The 20,596-nt window shown below is 37.8% G+C and overlaps 1 protein-coding gene across 7 annotated transcripts in view; it reads left to right on the forward strand.

Annotated features, from left to right (window-relative positions):
• LOC103066749 (sodium channel protein type 5 subunit alpha) overlaps positions 1–20,596 on the forward strand; it is a 287,467-nt gene that overhangs the window by 95,704 nt on the left and 171,167 nt on the right. For all 7 annotated transcript variants that reach the window (XM_088150287.1, XM_088150288.1, XM_088150285.1 and 4 more), the window contains one exon: positions 5,105–5,335. In XM_088150287.1, coding sequence (XP_088006413.1) covers positions 5,105–5,335 — 231 coding nt within the window. The remainder of the gene's footprint in view (positions 1–5,104; positions 5,336–20,596) is intronic.

Here is a 20,596-nt window from a genome sequence, read left to right on the forward strand (position 1 = left end):
ACAAATAATAAAATCAGATCCTGGCCAGATAGCAACCAGACCACCACTAACCTTCAAAAACCTGCCTGAACAAAATTGCACTTACTATCTTGCAAGACAAAAGCAAGGAGTCCACATGCACTTCTGGAGGCAAGTTCTTCCAGAGCTTTAGCACCACACATACAAAGTCTGCCTTGTGACCATGTCATCCTCACTTCTCAAGGGGCTGGGACTATAGGCAACCTCTTCCTTGATGACTACAGAGGATAAGCAGGATCCACCTGGAAGAGAAAGTCCCTAAGGTATCCCAGAGCTAGGTTGTATGGGGCTTCATAGATTAAAAGCAGCACTTTGAATTGGGCCTGGAAGTCCCCCTATATTGGCAGTTGACTTTCAAAGTATGCTAACTACTTGGAGGTATAACACACATTGAGCCCCATTATCTCCTATTCTTCTGCACCCTAGACACAAGCAACATCACTGGCAGTTGGGTAGGATATGATCAGATTACCAGGTTTGTTTTGTTTTTGGTTTTGTTGGCCCTACTCTGGTTCTTTTAACAGCATCCCAATACGTTGAAAAGAAAATCTGAAATTTCTTCAAATATAGGTAGTCCTCATATAGTGACTGCAGAGAGGAAGCAGTCTTACATGAGAGTAAGTAGGCACACAATGTGGAATACACATCAAAAGAAATGTGCTAGCACCAGCTGTTTGCCTTATGTGCTTGCTGTAAGCTTAGGAGACCAACAAAAGCCTGTTTTAGTGTGAATCTGGTTAGGGTCTTGTCAATTTCAGGCAGCAGCCTCAGCTTTCTAATCAACTAATTAAGGTCACAGAACTGAGCTTGTTATCTTGGGGTTAACACTTTTTAGGAAAGCACTGGACTGTGGAGAAAAGCAGCTCAGGAAGAGATTGCTTGTTTAGGCAATCTCTGCTCTGTGGGTGGGGTGGGGAGAAAAAAACTTGTCAGGCACAGGAAAATGCATACTAACTGGCTGTAATGGTAAACACATGACTGAGAAAATGCTGCAAAGGTCATAAATGTGGGCGTTGGTCGCAAAGTTACTTTTTCATCATTGTTGTAACTGCGAATGATTACTGAGGCAGTCACTAAATGAGGACTACCTGTAGTGTCTATGATTGGAAAATCTTCACAGGTCTAGTTTTTTACATACAGGTAGGGCTAATGAAATAGTCTGGTAGATGACATGCATGATTCAGAACTTTTAAACAACACTTATTTTGAGATCCAAGTACAGAATTTACCTTTCAGATGAAAACAGTGAGATCTAAAAGAGATTAATTCTGGTGGATTCTGCCCAGAGCTGTTTCTTAAGAGGGACAAGATGAATTATTTTTTAGTAACAAATTTGCATTTCCTGCTATTTTAAAAAGTGGATGTGTAAGGGAGAGAGACTGTTTGATACTAACACAAGATGATCCTGGATTATTATAATACATGGAACACAAATACACTAAAATCAAACATTATTATCCTTATTTGGTTTTGGTTTTTTTTTGGTGGAGAAATTTTTTTGGGAGGTAATAATAATAAGTAATGTTAGTTTATTGCCATCAGTGCAGTGTTTAGGAAACTGCCTCTAAAGTTTGCTTTGTACCATGACTTTCTGCAAAATTTGCTCCATATGGGAACAAAACATATGCCCCCATGTGTTGTGACTTGGATAGTTCCTCTCCCCTTTGTAGCCAGTTTGGCCTCAGTAGCCAGTTTAGACTTATGGAGTCGTAGCTGAGCACCATACAAGGATTGCATTTGTCTGTATATGGGAGGGTGGAATGAATATCAAAATGAAATATTCTGATACTTGAGAAGATTAAACATGAAAGAAAAGCATGTGGGGATTATTTATCTATAGAAACCACCATAACTTAAAATTAGCAGCATTGCACTACATCTTTCAAAAAAAAAAATAACAGTTTGGGGTAACAGTTTATGAAAAATATTTACTTACTAAGCCTCTACACTAATGTTTTTAAGGTCACTTTTTTAATGATGGGATGGTTCTTTTAATCTTTAAATGCTTAAAAGCTGCTTTACTTGTTGTATTTAGGGTAGCAATGACTGCAGATGCTAGTAACAGATTTGGCTTATGATTCCAGTGATAAAAGTAATCTAAGAGTTGACAAAATGCATCTAGTAAGTTCCTTTAAAAACAAACGAATGGGTCACAGTTTTAAGTGTACCAGCCTCTTTTTCTGATACTCAAATCTAGCCAGTCCTTCCAAGGCAGGCAGGCATTTATAAACTCCAATGAGCTCAGGTCAGCTCCATTATTCTCCAGTTTCACCTTACAGTAACCTTGTTGTAGGTAGATTAGGTCGATCAAAGGCCACCTCATGAGACTTGAACCTGGGTCTCTTCTTCCCTATTCTCTACAACATTAGTTCTGTAGAGAATATAGGCTAGTGGTGGAAGGCTAAGCAAAATATCATGATGGGGAAGGGTGGAGACATAAAATGTAAGTAGCAAACTTTTATGTGATTTGCATTAAGAAATTCTATTCCTGACTTGTACAGTTTTGGGATTCAACTGAGACAAAGTCCTGGCAACAAATTGCATACTGGTGCATTCCTGTCTCTGCTCCCATCTCTGATTTCATTAGGGCTATCTTAGCACACATGATTTTTCAGATTTTCTATTTCACGCTTAGATACAGGTTTGTGATCTTGAAAGGGCAATCCATCATCAGATCTTCCATCTTGCTACTCTCACTATCCTTCAAGACTGGATTTTTCAGACATTAGAAGCTCTGATGATTAGAAACTGGACAACTGGTACAGTGAAAGTTAAAAAAAAAAAGGATTAACTGGGCGTGGCTTAGGCTCCCTGAGATCCTAAGGCTCCCTGGCCTGTAGGAAATTTAGATCACCAGTACTTGGAATGAATTTTAAACAAAATAAAATGAAACAAAATAAAACAAAAAAATGGCCAGAAAGCGGGCAGAGACATGCCAATTCATCATCTTCTACTTCCATCTTGGCAATGCAAAATAAAAGAATGACACCGATTTTATACATATCTACCTGTTTACTGTAAATATGATCTGGCTCTTTATTTCGAGCACATGGGTAAAAGGAGGATACTTCTTCTTTTGCCTTGTCTCACCTAGTTCACTGTCTTTGGGGATGGGTTCATATATAGACTGTTATTTTCACTTGGTGAACTTGGCAATCTTGAGTCTACATGCCCCAAAAGTTGCATAGAGATATAGCAAGGGAGTACAATGGCTGGGGAACAAAATCCAGCCCATGTTTAACCAACTGCAACAGGAGAAGCCCCAATCTGCACATAACTTTAGAAATTGTATCCAAAAAGATTCCCACTTAATGAGTGTTCTGGCAGCTCTGTTCTCATGCTGTTCAATTAAAATTCATTAGCAAACTGATTTGGCAGCTTTTTATGGTGACCTTAATGCTGTGATCTTCTGTAAAAAAAAAAAAAATCCCTTAAGGAACTCAGTTTTTTCAGTGGTTAGGAAGACACTTTTTTTTCTTTTAGCAACTGTAGACCACACTCAACATTGTAGTGACAGTTTTTCATGGATTTTCTCACTTTTTTATATGTGCATTTTGAGAGGTTGAATTTTTTCCTTTTCTTTTAGTTTTAAGTATGTTAAGCCTATCTGGTTTTTGAGAAATCAGCAGCCTATAAGTATTCTACTTGCAGAAAAAGGGGAGAACTCACATGCAAGGCATATACCTTACATGCAGAAAAATCTAGCTTTCAATCCACAGTAGTTTTTTTATAAGCTAGTGCTCTCCAGATGTCTATCATTCCCAGATTACCATGGGTCAATGTTTGTTAAGGACCAAGTTCTGAAGGACTGTTTTACAGCATTACTAGCTGAAAAGGAACTTATAGAGCCAGGAATGGATAAGGCTTTGGATTGATAATACTGTAAAAGCGAAATGGTTAACTCCAGTGAAATAGCTTCATATTTCTGTCATTACTGATCTTCTCACTTCATGCTCCACAATAAACTTTCAGGAAACCAGGTTTTCCCCCCAGAACTGCCAATCTGAACCCTGCTTTAAGGAATATAAGATTTGTGTATGGCAATGAAATATGAAAAACAGCTAGACAAATCAATTCTGGCTTTGGGAATCCATTGTCACTCTCCATCACATAACCAAAATTTTATCAGCCTACATCCAATGCACTGTGGATCATTTCCTAACAAGCAGTGCGCCAAAGCATTATATCATGCATCTTCAAAGGTTAACTATTTTTTTTTCCAAATTTTACCTCAAATAATTCTGAAATGCGGCAAATCCAGAATTGCAAATCTTAATATTTCTAGGCTTTCATTCCTTATGGGAAAACAAGAATAGTACAGAAATTCAAAAATGCTGTTTTCTTATCATTTATCTTCTTTGAAATATGTCAGGAATACAAGTCAAGGTTCATTTATAGATATAAATACCCACTAAGAGTGTGCAGATTGTAGTGGACTTGCCTTAACAAAGAACTTTACCTAACAAGGCATGATACTCTACCTCAGTGTAGCAAAGTCCTTTGTAGAGCCAAGTTGCTCTAAAGAGCATTAAAGCAGGGCTGACCTATCTCAATTAGTTCCTTAGCTTTAATGGAAGTGGTTTCTGCATATGTGCAGAAACTACTTTTAACAAGCAGAGCCAGTTAGGAAATGCCCCTTTGAAGAACAAATAAGCAGTACAAGTAAGTCATAAGGGTATGATATTCCTCACCTACCCTAGAGATTTTCTGCCTGAGCAATGTCAGTACTGTTTACTATTCCCATAATTCCAACATATTTTGCCTAAGCCAGACACTTGAAAATCTCTCAGAATTTCATTAGTGGTGACATTCATTGGGAATTCTATCTTTTGCCCTTGTGCAGTCTCAGGAAAAAATGAGGAATTGCAGACAGGAGTTACATGCTTGTCCTATGTGCTTTGAAGCATTGTTTTGCCTTTGAATCCGAAACATTGCACAGCCATACTATCTATACCATACATTTGGAACTGGGAAATATTTGGGATGGGTGTCTTATAGTTGCTTGAGTTTTAATTCCTGTACACAGCTCATATGCTGGCTGCTTTCACATGCCAGCCTCTTAAACTCTTAACCATTGTCTCCTTAGGTTTGAAGACCATCGTTGGAGCCCTTATCCAGTCAGTTAAGAAACTTGCAGATGTGATGATCCTGACCGTTTTTTGCTTGAGTGTTTTTGCCCTCATAGGACTCCAGCTGTTTATGGGAAACCTCAGGCACAAATGTGTTCGAGACTACACAGAATTCAACTCCACCAACGGCACCTTTGTTTCAGATCAGAAGGTCTGGCAAACCTTGGATGAATATCTCAGTGATCCAGGTAACTTCATTCCTTTGCTGCTCTTTGTTAAGTTCAATTTTACTTCCATACAGTGGTTGAAATGGATCCAGTCATTAAAAACTGAAATCCTGAGAAAGCTCCTAGTTTTTTGCTAAGTCAACTGAAAATAGGCATGTAAAATTGTAAAACTGCCAGTTGGCAGCTTTTAGCAATCATTCATTGTTCAGTATGTATTATAACACATACATATCCTGTGGTGGTCGTTGGATGCTCTTCATGCTGGGGGGTGGGAGGGGGAGCCCTGCTCATTTTTTTTGTGCAACTTAGCTAATCAGCCATTAATTGGGAGACAGAGAAAAGACTACTATGGCTGTATACACAGAACATAGTTACCTGATTACTGACTTAACCCATCTTCTGGGTTTGCACAATATACTGAACCAGATGGTTTGTGTTCACAAAACAAAGTAAATGACACACACAAAAAAAACCTAATCAAAACTAATATTAATCAAGCTTAGCATGCATTGTGAAGGCATCTGCTAGGTGTTTACTAGATGTGATTAAGGGTGTTACGTGAAGATAGTCTATTAGTACCAATAGAAGAGAATACGCATAGCTCAGGGTGAACTGTGGAGTCCTTGGAGTTCTCTGAGCTTGGTTGTTTTCTTGCAAACGTTTCATTACCCAGCTGGGTAACGAAACGTTTGCAAGAAAACAACCAAGCTCAGAGAACTCCAAGGACTCCATAGTCTATTAGTAGCAATTGGACAGTGATGTTATTAGGATCAATGAAAGAGAAGGCTTTATTACCCTTCTTTAAAGATTGCGAGGCTGCTAAAAACCAAGTGCATTCTCATAGCTTCCTAATAACAGCAGAACAACAGTGACCTTTAACGGAATGACAATTTAGGCAAGAGGTGAACAGTGAGTTTGTTTGCTTGTTCTGATAATACTGTAAGAGAGATCTCAGGGGCTGACTCTAGGTCTGGGAAAGAAATGGAGTATCTCAAAACATTAATGACAAGCAGAATATTTCAAGATCAGTCTTATCTGGGAAAAGGATGGTTAGCTTTTCAATCCTGTATTTTGGGAAAAAGAGGTTAAATTAATCTAAGATGATTAATTATCTAATAAATGAATTCTAGAGTTTTGGCTTATTCCATTTCCAAGATTCTGTATATTAATCTCTTACTTTCCTGACAATAAAGCTAATTAATAAGACTCATTGTGAATCTTTGGGCTCTACTTTGTTTTTAGGGCCTTGACACTATATTTCTCAATCAAAAAATAATGAAGTAAAAGGAAAACAAAATGTATATATTGTGCCAGACTGGAGATGTTTGTTTTTTGACAATAGGACTATGCAAAGCTTTGATTTGGCGATGCAGTTGAAAGATGGTTTGACTGAATCTCCAAATTAATTGACAATTTGGATTGAGTTGGATGCCTCCACATCAATTTGATGATTTTGAAAGCCTCATGTGCAAAAGCCCTTTCTTTAATGATTGACCTTTCTAAATGAAATCAACTGAATTCAATGATTTGAGTCAAATAATCAAATATGGGTTAAATCAAATATGGTTTCCCAAAGCTTCAACTTGAAAATTGTTGTGCCCCTCTCATTGAGATGCTCAGACTGAGAAATTTAGTTGATGATTGTTCTTGCCCATTGTTTATTTCAACTTCTTGTCATAGTGCTGGCCCTACCATGAAGCAGAATAAGGTAGTTGCTTCAGGCAGCAGATACCAAGAGGTGATGGTAAAGAATTGTCCCTTAAGCTAGTCTGCTGCCTTCAAATGCAGTGGAGGATGCTGTCCTCTCTGCAATATTAACAAAAGATGTAATCACCAGTCCAGTCAGATTCTGTACAAGGAACGGGACTGGCGTCATCTTGTCCTTTGGTTCAGAGACCAAAACAATTTTAACCCTTGTTATAAAAATATGTTAAACTGCCATCCTTGTTATGGTTCCCTGGCAGCTGTGTAGAATTGACTTTTTGTTTTTATCATAAGATATTATAGATTTGTAATGGTTGTTGCAGTTATCAGAAGAATCTTCTTAGAATCAAGAATTGGGAGAGGTGATTTAAGCCATAAATTCCAATCCTTGTTCAGTGTATGAATCCAAATTAAAGCGTCCCTAGCAGATGCCAAGCCTCTGCTTGAACATATCTATTGAAGGGGAAAACAGCACTTCTATGGATGATTGATTCAAATAGGTTAGTTTGTGTGCCAGAAGGTGCAGAATTATACATCAAATCAGTCTGAAATCTTTTGGAACTTTTGAGCTGAGAACTAGGGTAGGTAAACTTAAGGAAGGATCTCTACGCAGGAAACAATTCTGAGAATCAATTGTCACTTCCAGAAAAAGTACAAAAGATACTTCATCCTATTTTTTGGTGCTGAGACCAAGCCTCTCAAAAGTTTGGTTCAGTCTCCAGTCATCAGCATTCCACTCTGTTCAATACTATGTTTTTAGCCAGACAACAGGCCCAATGATGAATAAACAATAATGTGTTTTCTGGTTCTACCAAGGTTCAGGTTGCCATGGAATAGTTTGTCCTTTCCTTGTGGGACAAACTATTCTATGAAAATGTGAACTTCATGGCTAGATCCCAAGTGCTGGTGTGTGTGTGTGTGTAAATCTTCCAGATCTTAAAACTTGCATCTCTGCAGGCATCACAGAGCCCCCACATGGTTGGACTTCCATGAGATGATTTAGATGGTTGCATAGACATTGTCTCAGATAGCTTTTCATGCTGCGTCTAAGACTTTCAGGCCTCAGAGGGAGGAGGTTAAATTGAACATCTCTAAAGAGAACAATATTTGAAACAGAGTGCTTTTTGTTTGGAGGGGATTGCTGAAGAAAGCTACTACATCTGAAAACGGAGATGGTATAGTCCTTGTGGGTACTTCCAGATCAAATAATGTTTGAAAGACTAAATGAAGTAGTTGCAGAAAATCAGTAGGCCACATTTTGGAAAGGGATGGGTATTGATTACTTTGCCATCTGTTACTGATGCTATAGTGGGTTTAAAACCCTATAGGTTAACTGATATCTGTAGTAATTCAGTTGTTTGGTAAAGCCACTTTCCTGTCCTCTGGCCAGGAATCTGTTTGAAGAGACAAACAGAAGTTTCTTTATCCACAGCCACTTATCAACTATAGATCTTGAGAGTAGCAAGAACTGTGGAAGTAGATTTCTTGACTGGGCCTAGAATTCAGGCCTTCTGCTCCAAAGACCTGGGAGAACTAGAACAAGGCAGGAGAAACAGAGGCAGAACTCCAGGGATGATTTATTTATTTTCAGTGTTGCTTTGCTCAGTTGAATAGTTTTACATTTACTCACTTTTCCCCCCCAGTAATGTTTTGCTTGTCAGTTTTGCTGATTAGCAATTCCTAGCACTTGTATGAAGATCTAGTCCTTCTATAACTCAGTCCAGCTGTTTTATTTCTCAGTAATCACTTTGTTGTACTTATTAAAATAGAACTCTTTTATTCATTGTTATTTTGGTGGTGGGTTTACACTAGCACTGTGTACTGCAAAATACTTGAAACAGCACTTGAGTTAAAGGGGGAAACTGGCCCCCTTTGAGTCAAAGTCTTGCCCCATCCAGATTCCAGGTAAATCTACCACTTCAAGAGCAGGTAGCAACAGCTTAACTATCTTAAATGGCTTCACTACCTGGCCTGTATAAAACCCTTTCCCCTGGGGAAATAGCTACAAGCAGATACCTTGGAACTCTGTTTTAGGGGGTAGAGATCCCAAGAAAGGATCTGGCAAACTCGTTTAGGTACTTGGGATCAGATCCTTTGCCACATATGATAAACTGGATTTTCTCAATATGCTCTAAAATGTGCAATTATGACCATTTAAGTGCTGTGATGAGTCATACTATGTTATGGAAAAGAAAAATTAAGGCACTCTGATGCAAAAGAGGGCAGGGCTTTTGTTCTTTTCATAGGTGTACAGAAGTGGGCAATTGCAAGGTAGATCTTGAAATAGGGTCACTTTATACCCTGATGTAATCTGGGTTCTGTGGGGCTGTGCAAAAAATAATGGAGGAAAAGGTAGTCAGCTGCCTTGGTTGGGGTTCGATCACTTTCTGAAATATTTTAAAAAACAATAGAAATGAGAATATGGCAAAAATAAGTTTCTTTTACAGGAGGGAAAAACTTTTGAGAAATTGCAAGGCAGATGTGATTCAGAAACCCAAGAGGACATCTTTTTGGAACTCAAGTTGCAAATGTACTTTTGCAGCTGTGATCTACCTGGACTGTATTCCCTTTTTTCCATGATTTATATTTCTGTGTTATAGCTCACTCAGGAATGATTTAATTTAGCAAGGATAAAAGTAGATATACTTGAAATTAAAAAAAAAAAAGCATTTCAAAGTTTGCATATCTGCTCCTTCAGGAACAATTGGTTTTACCATTCTTCCTGCAAAACAAGTTACTCCCTAGCTCATCTAGACCCTGTCTGACCAATAGTAAATCATGCAATTCCAGACTACTTTTGGATTAGTCCCAGCTTTATTAGGACAAGAAAACTGACAAAAATATCTAGCAGTCCCACAAAAGAAGCATGCTTTGACAGGTGTCTTGGGGGAAAGCGAAGAAATCAAATTACTAGAGGAAGCATTGTGGAACTGTGGTATCACAGGCTAAGGAAACGAAGTATCAGTGTGGGCAGTGGTGCAACAAGATAATTGTAGACCTTGGACTGAAATGTTCTTATAAACGGGCCTCTTGAGATGGCCATGCATTTCTAAGAAATAAGCACTCTTGTGTCATGGGAAAGAATATTCTGTTTTTTCCAAGTAAAAATGATAAAATGAGCATTTTTAATTCTACATATGGCCAACCACCCATCTTGTGACTATTCACTTCTGTGGCTCCCCTGATTATACTCCCTGTTGATTTCCCCCAATCCCTGGAGTACAAAGCACTGGATGTCACCTTGAGATCCAGGTGGAAGCAGGGATGTATTTAAGCAATGTAGGGATCCTTTGCCAAGCAATATTCTTAGCCAACAGCATTGGGGGAGGGGGTAAAAAATGTCAAATGGCAGTTGCAAGCACCGAGTGAGAACACTGCCACTTTTTAATATGCAAAGCAGCTGCTATCTTGTGAGCTGCCCAGAATCATGTATGTGAGATGGGAGGCTATATAAATTGAATAAATAAATGAATAAATCTTTATTTATTTTTTTTAACCTCTCATATCGACACCCCTATCCTTAGCAGTAGATAAGGTGTCAGACTGGGTCCCTGGAGATCTGGGTTCATCCTTGACCAGGGAGTATATTGGGTCATCTTGGTTCACAACCAACCTACTTCATAGATTGGGGGACAAAATGAAGAGACTCTTCCTGATGTATGCCACCTTGTGAATAATAACAACAATGATGATAGAGTATTAGCAAAACAAATTGAAATTGTTCTTTGATTAGCCACACAGCAGGACAAAATTCAATAGCGGCATCTTTCCTGCAGTGTCAGGAAGCATGTGTTTTGTTGAACATTTTCCAACTGTGCAGTGACTTTAAAAGGTAACTAGTCTCAGCACATGGATCTGTAATGGATGTATTGGACCAAGAATTGGATGATGCTACATCCTTAGATGGGTTACAGAAGTACTGTTCTGTATGAGGTGCTGTTATACATTTTAAAAAAGCCAAATATGAATGGCAGCACTCGGAAATCCATCATTTTGTAAGTATTATGCTGAGATGAATGACTTAACATTGTTTGAGGGTTATTGATTACTCTACATAATAAGATTGTGCATTTCAATGGTTGGAAGATTGATGTGGCAAATGCAGATAAAGTGAGGATTAAGATGCTGAATTCAATCAAAGTGGGACTAGATTAAGTAAAAGCCTGTCATTGTTCATTAGGAAGCAGCATTTCATCTGGAATCTCAATAGCTGCATTTGCTCAAGGAATTACAGACCACTGAAGAAATTTTGTATAAAACTGTGGCGGGAACAGAAATCTAGCAAGAAAACATCTAACAAGATAAAATCTAGCATCTACTAATATCATGTAGTACAGACTCCAGATATCTGTGAGCCTCTAGCAGTTTGCACATATTGGAACATGCCAAGAATTAGACAAAACAAGGAGAAATTTTTGGTTTTTTGGTCTCCTTTCTCCTTCCTTAGCTGGTAGAGAAGCAACAAAGTTAAGTATGATAGGGAAAGGTCCTAGGGCTTGGTCCAGGCAGAAAAATTCTCCTGCATGTTTCCCTCCAATTCTTATTTAAAGTGGTGATAGAAAATGTTTTTGCAATGTCTTTCAAAGGAGAAGACTGTTGATGAAAATCCCTTGAGTGGTGTATCACATTCTTGCACTTAAGGTATGAAGAAGACTGTCCTTAAAGCATTCCATAAGAGGCTGTGATTTTCCACTGTGCAGTCATCATCTCAGCAGTGGCCTTCATCTCCCTGGCTGGCTTTTCACACTTCCATTAAATCCCAAGGGGAACTGTCTTAAGAAAGGGTTTTTCAGTATCTGTGGATCTCTGTGGTACTACTATCATTGTTAAGGGAATAATATGACAAATGGTTACAGAATTTCTTCCACTGGAAAAAATCTGGAGACATTGTCTACTTTTCAGCTCTGCTTCAAGAAATTAAGATAGGTGGGCAAGTCATTGAGGTGTCTGATGCTCATGGGAAAGGCTTGGAGGAAGGAACAACTGTTTCACACTCCCCATGTTATCAAATTAGAATGAAAATCAAATACAGAAGACTGAAAAGCCTTTAAAAATGGGAAGATTTGGGATTTGAACATAAATCAGCCTGGAACTTTTAACAGTATAGATTTTCTTTTAAATCTATTTCAGCAAGTTAGAAAGAACTATAAAAATAATTCATGAATGGTATTGCCTCCCGCCTTTTAAATTAATATTAATCTGGGTCTTTCTAGACTGGGTTGCAAACCAATTGGTACTGTGCTTTTTAAGGTCTCTGGTGGCAGTGCCCATTTCTTTCCTCATTTTGGCTGAAAGCTTTTGAAGAAATTGGAAAAAATTACATAAGTCTTTAATAATTAATACTAGCATGGGTATATTGCCCATTTTTTTCTTCAGGATTTATAAAATGATGCAAGATAAGAAATGTTGTTAGTTGCTTGATTTATCAGAATCAAACACTGGAAAATAAAGAACATGTTCCTAAACTTGGGCAAGGTGATCTAGATCCGATTCATGTGACAGAGGTGACTTGATTCTGTTTGTCAAAGCAAAGAGGTGTATGTACGTTATCTTTGGGCTTTGGAACCCTGGTGAAGGTAGAAAGCTATGTTCTCCAGACTGGGCTGTGCCTAAGTAAATAAATAAATAATTTTAAATTATTACGGCCAAAGGTGAGAATCAGCAGAGTCAAAGCATGGGTGAACCGTGCCTGAGAAAGCAAAAAACATGCCAAGGTTCCTGGAAAGAATACCAGAAGTGAAATGCCTTACTTTCACCTTAAGTGCTGTTTAAGACATATTGCTCACCTCCTCCAGATCTCTTACTGAAACATTTGGCCAGTGCTTTATAGACGACCTGTAACAACTTTTGGGGAGCCATGCCAGAGAGGCCTCATCCAGTGCAGTGCTTGCTGAACATTTTACAAAGTAGAGGAAAGGAAGCAACATGGTGGCTTAGCTTGGCGGAATATGCTTCAAAAGAATGCTCTGCTGAAATTTAAAGCATCCCTTTGAAAATTTGCTTAGTATTTAGATGGGTGGCCAATAGCAATGACTGAAAAATTAACACAGCAGCAAAGAATCTTGAAGAATCCAACAATTAACTATATTGTTTGATTGACATGTAGTCTCCATTTTTTAGTTACTTCAGCAAAGTAACTCCTAATAGGTTGTCTTCTAAAATATTCAATTACTAATCTATTAGTAATTTCAAACAGGATAGAAATAATAGATATGGGAGTTTAAAATTTTATTAAAATCAAGAACCTTACTTTGAGCAATATCATCTTATTCTGCTTTTCTTTTTTCTTCTTCTTGGGGGCTTCATCTGGATATATTTATCTGATGTTGTAAAAGTTCATTATGGTACAAAGTTTTTGGAATTTTATTTCATTTTATTTTTCTTAGGTTTGCTGATCACTGCATGTTTAAATAAAATTTAATTTTTAAGAAAATTAGATTCAGAACTAGGTCTAAAAAGTTTTTAAAAGTTCTGTTTTTTAAAAGTAGTTTTTATTAAAAGATTTTACATATATAAGAAATATTCAAAGAAAAAGTATAGTAAATGTGAAAAAGAAAAAAGAGAAGAAAGGAAAAGAAGAGACAAAGAAAAAAAGAGATAGGAAAAAGAAAATAAAAAACCAGAAAACATGAAAAAAAATATAAAGAAGGTCACTGTTTTCAAGCTGGGAAGTAATAATCTGTATTTTCTGGATCACCAAGTGCATTTTAAAAAATAACTACTATGTTCAATTTAATTGCACATGGAAGAGAATGTTTTAGTATTTGGCCTCATCCATTGCACTAAGCTATAATAGCTCATCTGGGTTTGGCTTAGGAGTGTTCTGTAAACCCAACCACTGTGGTTTATAAACTACAGTTTATGTCTTAGACAGCTTGGAAACCTAGCCAATTATGGCTTATTCAGGCAAGGCATGATTAAGATCATGTGAACCAGCTTCCTGATCCCTTACTTACATACATATGTCTCTGCGTGTGGGTGTGTATGGCAAATCAAATAAAATGCAAGGTAGTTTCCATCTTGGGGTCCTCTTAATGTGTTGAGAGTACAACCAACTCTCAGAATACCTAACCAGCATGGCCAAGGCAGGAAGTGCAGCATCTTTTTGTTTTGTCAAAACTGAGGCATCAAGCAGGGGAAGACCTCATTATAAGAAAAATATTCAAGAACACCCAGCAGTCACTTAACTAAAATTATAGTGATGCCAAGAGATGGAGAAAGGCCTCATCAAGATGGAACTATATGCCAGGAATATAGGAAGGTGGTGGATGAGAAGTTAGAGTAATACCCAGAATGGGGAAAGTGAGGCAAGATAAATAGAGAGATGTGGCAATCAAGGTACAAAATACAAAGAGACACAAACAGTTGTCTGAAAGAGAACAGAGAGAGAGGGGAAAAAAAAGCTGGAATATCTCCACACTATCCAAAACTATGCAAAACTGCCTGGAGTGTTTTTGTGAATAGGAAGAGCAATGACTTTCAGAGCAGGAATGTAAGTCCTGCTAAAGGAAATGATGAAGTCACCTAACCAATGAAAGATTTCTTTTATTTAGGAGTGGAAGGGATGTCTAAGGTATAAGAACTAATCCTTGATCAATGGATATTCAGCATTGCCCTAAAGACTTTCAAGGAAGAATTGTATGCTACCTACTGTTACCGTTACTGTTAGAAAGTTTATCCTGATGTTAAGCTTGCTGAAGAGTCTAAAGCTACCTTCCCCAATTTGGTCCTCAGCAGATATATTTGGCTACAGCTCCTGCTACTTCTTTCAGCATGGCCAATAGCCATTGGTTGTGAATGACGGAGGTTGAAGTTCACAGTCTCTGGAGCAGAGAACTTTTTTTAGAGTATTAGGAATTATGACATGAGGATTTTGATGATCATCTGAATATTGCAAACAAGGATTTTAATGATGGTGATGCTATTTGTTTAATTGTGTCCAATTCTCGTTGATACTATGGACCAGCTCTCTCCACATTTTCCAATCTTGTACAGCTTCTTTTAGTTGTTTTATGCCCTGGCTGGTGTCACTTTGATGGTGTCCAACCACCATGTTTTTGGCGGCCTCATTTCCTTTTACTGCTTACCATTCTTTTTTTTAAATTATATTTTTATTAGAGTTTTACATAGTTAGAAGTTAATGCGGAATTAGAAAAGATATACAAACAAAAAATAAGAGAACAAGAGAAAGAAAAAGAAAAAGAAAAAAAGAAAAAGAAAGACATATAAAGAGTGACCCCTCCCTCCTCCAAACAAGGATAAGCATTTACAGTAACCTAACACCTTCTCTAATATTACAGAAAAAAACCTCTTCTTCCCATTTCTCATCACTAAACAAAGCCAAATTATAGAAAGATTCATCAATCAGTCTTACCCAGCAAAACCATTAAGAGTATCAGTAGTAATAACCTATATGTTTTAAACTTAGACAAATAAATCTATTTTGCAATTTGACTTATAACTTTCTCTAATAAGTAAGACAGAAAAGATTTATCCCCATAGGTATAAAGAATATCAATAATAGTAACATATATATATATTTTAAATTAGATCCAATAGGTCCCTTTTACATTCTAACCTATAACTTTCTCTAACAAGTAAGAGGTAAAAGATTTATCCCCATATGACTTTATATCGTCTTGCAATCCTGGTAAAAAGAAAAAGAAAAAAAGATTCCAATAATAACAACCCAAAATCAGAATGTATACAATTTAACTCTGGTCAAAGAAGTCCACTTTGAACTTCTTTTTCTTCTTTTTAAGAGGCATAATCCTCAGTTCCTTCTGCAAATAAAGTCCCACATAGTGATTTCTTATCATTTTTCTCCCTGTTTCAGTTGCAACTTCAGATTTAGTGCTTCCCTTCTGTGGATCCAAAATAAGATAACTCTCCAAATCACTCTTCTGATTTATAATCAGGATATCCCCTTTAATTGTTAAAACGTCAGCCAGCATAGTTTGTATATCCATTACAACTTCTTTCTCCATGTCGCTCTTGTAGTCAAACATTTTAAAGTCCATTTTCAAATCCACGGTATCTTTTTGCATATCTTGCATATCTCTTTTATAGTCTGGCAATTCTTTAAAGTCCATTTTAAAATCCCTATTCAAATCATCCTCACCTTCTGTTTTATCCAGTAGAATCTTTTCTTCTTCTATAATTTCTGTTGGATCCAATTTTAAAAATAAGGCCTGAACATATTGTTCCCAAACAGATTTAAATTTTTCTATACTAAAACAATGTTCCTCCATTATGTTAGGAAGTATCTTTTCCTTTAATTGCTCTCTGGCTCCCTCTCATTAACCTTCAAAGCCCAGTCTTCTCTTTTGTTTATTTTCAGAAGCAAAACTTGCCCATAATAAGTTTTCTTACAGTTAATTCTAAAATCATCTGCTGTATTTTTATAAAATTTAAAACAGCCCATAAAAAAACTATTCTTTCAAATCCATCTGCCCCTTAACTGTCCACAGCCAACATTCTGGCTCTTTGGAACCATCTCCAGACAAAGGAGATGACTGGATCACCCACAAGTATCTTTACAGAGGCTCCCTGTGAAGAGATTTCAATTTAGCGATCTCCAGCAGGTTGAGTGCTCTGGGAGCCGCAGGAAACATTGAGCCCAAGCAGCAGTCTGGGGCCTCCAAAGAGACACTAGATTCGCGTTCACTTCCTCTTTTAATTAACATAGGAAATTACTGATTAGCGATTTACTTGGAAATTAAAAATCTTCTGAAAGGCAACTTGCTGTACATCGGGAGAATTTCCTTCTATCTTGGGAGAAAGAAGATTTAAGTAAGTTTAAAGATTAAAAAGAAAATTTTTAACTTCTTAATCTTACTCAGCAAAAGCATTAAGAGTACCAGTAGTAATGACTTATATGTTTTAAGCTTAGACAAATACATCTATTTTGCATTAACTCCATTACTCCCCTGGAAGTCCATCACTGACCATTCTGAGCATAACTTTTCCAGTGAGTTTGATTGCATGACATGGCTGAAATAAGTAAGGCAGAATTTTGTGATTTTGCCCTCCAATGATATGTCCGGTTTTATTTACTCCGGTACTTGCTTCTTTGTCACCTTTGCTGACCAAGGAATATGCAGGAGCCTTCCCTAACCCCACAGCTCGAACGAGTCAATTTTCTTCTTGTCTAGTTTTTTCAAAGTCCAACTTTCGCAACCATAGGTAGCTATGGGAAACATGATAACGCAGACTAATCTGCATTTGGTTGGCAAGCTGACGTCCTTGCTTTTCCATACTTGCTTCATGCTCATCATTGCTGTGCGATCCAGTGGGATTCAACGCTTTATTTCTGGACTGTGTGCACTGCTTTGATCAATCTGCGATCCTAGGAAAGTAAATTCTTGCATATATTTGATCTCTTCATCACCAATAATTATTTTAACATTTCCATTCCTTGCAATGGTCATGAGCTTGGTCTTTTTGCTGTTCAGGAAGAGGTTACATTTCTTGCTTTCTTCTTTAATCCTTTTGATCAGATGTTTCAGGCCTTCTTTGGTTTCTGAGAGTTGTGTCGTCAGCATATCAAGGATTGTTGATGTTCCTTCCAGCCTTTACTCTGATTTTTGATTCTTCAAGTTCCAGCTTCCTCATGATCACTTTGGTATACAGGTTGAATAAGAAAGGTGAAAGAATGCAACCTTGCCATACTCCTTTTTCTGTCTTGAACCAATCACTGTCTCCATATGGTGTTCGCACAGTGGCTTCCTGATTTGTGTACAGTGACTGCCCCAACTTGACCAGATGGGTTGGCACCCCTAGGTCTTCTAGGACTCTCCACAGCTTGTCATGATTGACACAATCAGAGGTTTTCTGGTAGTCAATAAAGCATATGTAGATGTTCTTTTGATATTCTTGAGATTGTTCTGTGATCCAGTGTAGATTTGCAATATGGTCACGAGTGCCATGACCCCTTCTGAAGCCAGCTTGAACATCTGGTAATTCCCTTTCAATGGTCAGTGCCAGACATTGTATGATCTTAAGGAGAATCTTGCTAGCGTGAGGGCAACTGTGCAGTAATTGGAGCAATCCTTGGAGTTGCCCCTTTTTGGCAATGGAATGAACACTGATCGTTTCTAGTCCTGTGGCTATGTGTTTGTTTCCAAAATTTCCTGGCACGAGGCTGTGATGGTTGTGGGTGGTACAGGCCTCAGCAATTCTGCAGGGATGGTATCAACACATTGGGCCTTGTTATTTGGCAGTTGGCTCATTGCCCACATGACTTCTTCCTGAAGGATGGCTGGTTCTATTTCTGCTACCCTTTCCTCATCATCCAGAGAGGGCTGGGCCTCTTTGTTGCTGGCATACAGCTCTTCTGTATTCTTCTGCATCTTCTGTATCCATATCTTTTGTATCTTCTGTAAAAAAGGATTTTAATACATTGTACTAAAGTCAGATAGTATACAACTTCAGTTCATCATGAAACTGATGAATTATGTATGTTTGTGGCAAGTGTGTAACAACAGAAGGATGTTTTGCTGATCAGAAGAAAAATTCCCCCATATATGATTTTTTAATGTGTGTTTCTAGGAAAGAAGCTTAGGATTTGGCAGAGAAAATAGGTCTTGATGGAGATACTAAGGGTACACTTAGTAATAAAGTGCCATTTAAGAGTTATGAGTCAGCCTAGATTTTTAAGAGGTAAATAGCAATAAGCAAATGTGCAGTTCAGTCTTCCCCTTTGAGAAAAATTAAGCTCAATGACTGGTCAAGTCTGAAGAATGCATTCCCCCGGCTCCAGATTTTTTTAGGTGAAGGGGTAACACTTGCTTACTCTATTAGTAAGGCTGGGCATGTTTTGAGAATTATTTAGAAAATGTGTTTCGGACCTCACAGAAGCGCAGGGTCTGCTTTCATTACGAAATTGGTGGTTCTTCAGTCTTCTGTATGAGCCTGAAAAAAAGTTACAGCTGTTTAAGACATATTTATTGCATTCTTAAAGGAGTTGCAGCAACTTTTTTTCTAGTTTTAAAGATTTAGTTAATGTTTTAATGACAGCCTCTCTATCACTCTAGACTATTCTGACATGCTACTGATGGTATATGTCTCACAAATTGTTACCTGCCTAGTTTTTATATTGATATAGATATTTGGGGGGGGGGGGGATAGAGGGAATTATTGCTTTGTTGGTTGCTTTGACATGGCCTTTATTATTAGTTGTTGTTGTTTTCCTCCAAAACTTTCTGCTTCTGAAGGCATTTCAGATGTCATTGAGGCCATTCAATTTATTTTTTGAAACTCATTATTAGGTAAAAGGACCCTTTAGGAAAGGGAACACCATCTCAGTGAGGTCTATCACATAGAAAAATACTCTGTGTCACTTGTTAGAGACTCCCACAGTATTTGTATGCCTTCTACAATTTGGCTGTGGCACGTTGCAAAAGGGAGGTGGGGAAGTAGGCCCTTATACCTAGGTAGAATGATCAGATACAGAGTGGAAAAATGTGGACAACCATTAGATGGCAGCAAAGAATATAGAAAACTGTTGGGGCTGTTGTCTAGTGGTTGCCTGGATGGTTGGAATGCCAGAGAATCACATTTTTTTCCAGCTTCTAGAGAATTCTAAAAGTTGTGTTTTTCTAGACAATTCTGTAAAGATAGGTGAAGATAAGATAAAACAATGCCCATCAGCACTACTTTGCCTGAAGATGCCTGCCTTGGAAACTGCCAGCCACACTGTGTCTGTTGACATTTACTGGGTTGGTATAAACCAAGATGTCAACCTTTAGTATCCTACTGATCCATGTTTTCAGTGACAAACTTTCTATTTGCCTATTTTTTCAGTTGAACAAAGGGGTTATTAATCTTCATTTACCAACAGAGATGGATTAAAAAAAAAAAATCAGATCCTGCTTCTTCCTGACATGTCTCATCCCCAAATGATCCTTACAACAATTCTGCAAGGTTGGGCAGTATTATTAAACTCATTTTACAGATTGATGGGAGCAATTTAAGGGTGAGGGCCAGGGGACCTAGAGAATTTGTAGGTGTTATAGAACAAGGAGATAACAGTAGCTACATTTCTGAGGCACTACATAACAATTCCATAAAAACAAAGAACATGATAATTAAGGCTCCTTTGTAGTTTTGAAAGGCTGACTTTCAAACCCAGTTATTCACAACCCCAGAGTTAATACCTCTGTAAGAGACAAGATTGACTTACCTGCCCAAGGGAGTGAAAGTTTATTGATCTGTGGGAAGCCTATTCTGGATAATAGCCATGGAAAGGTTGGGAGTTTTCAAAAAATTTGAAATGTGGAAGGAAGTCAAAGGATATCTTCCCAACTTTCTTGCCGAAATAGCATGCCATGCTGATGATATTTTTCAGTGCTCACAGGCTCCCATTTTTTAACAACTTGGTTGCAGTTCCTGTAAATTCATTGCTTTTCTTTTGCCCTTTGGAACAGGATTTTAGGGATTACTTTAAAGGAGGGTGAGTAGCTTGGCTGTAATTGCTGCTGCAGAATGCAAAATGGCTTTGTAGAATGGTTTCCAGGTTCTAGCTTCATAACTCGAAACTTAGAGTAAATTTATGATGTCCTGTGAAAGTTTGACTTT

The sequence above is a fragment of the Python bivittatus genome, unplaced genomic scaffold (assembly GCF_059951505.1).
Source record: "Python bivittatus isolate LINGU-HERP-01145 unplaced genomic scaffold, Pbiv_v1 ctg000610_np1212, whole genome shotgun sequence".
In the NCBI taxonomy this organism is placed as follows: domain Eukaryota; kingdom Metazoa; phylum Chordata; class Lepidosauria; order Squamata; family Pythonidae; genus Python; species Python bivittatus.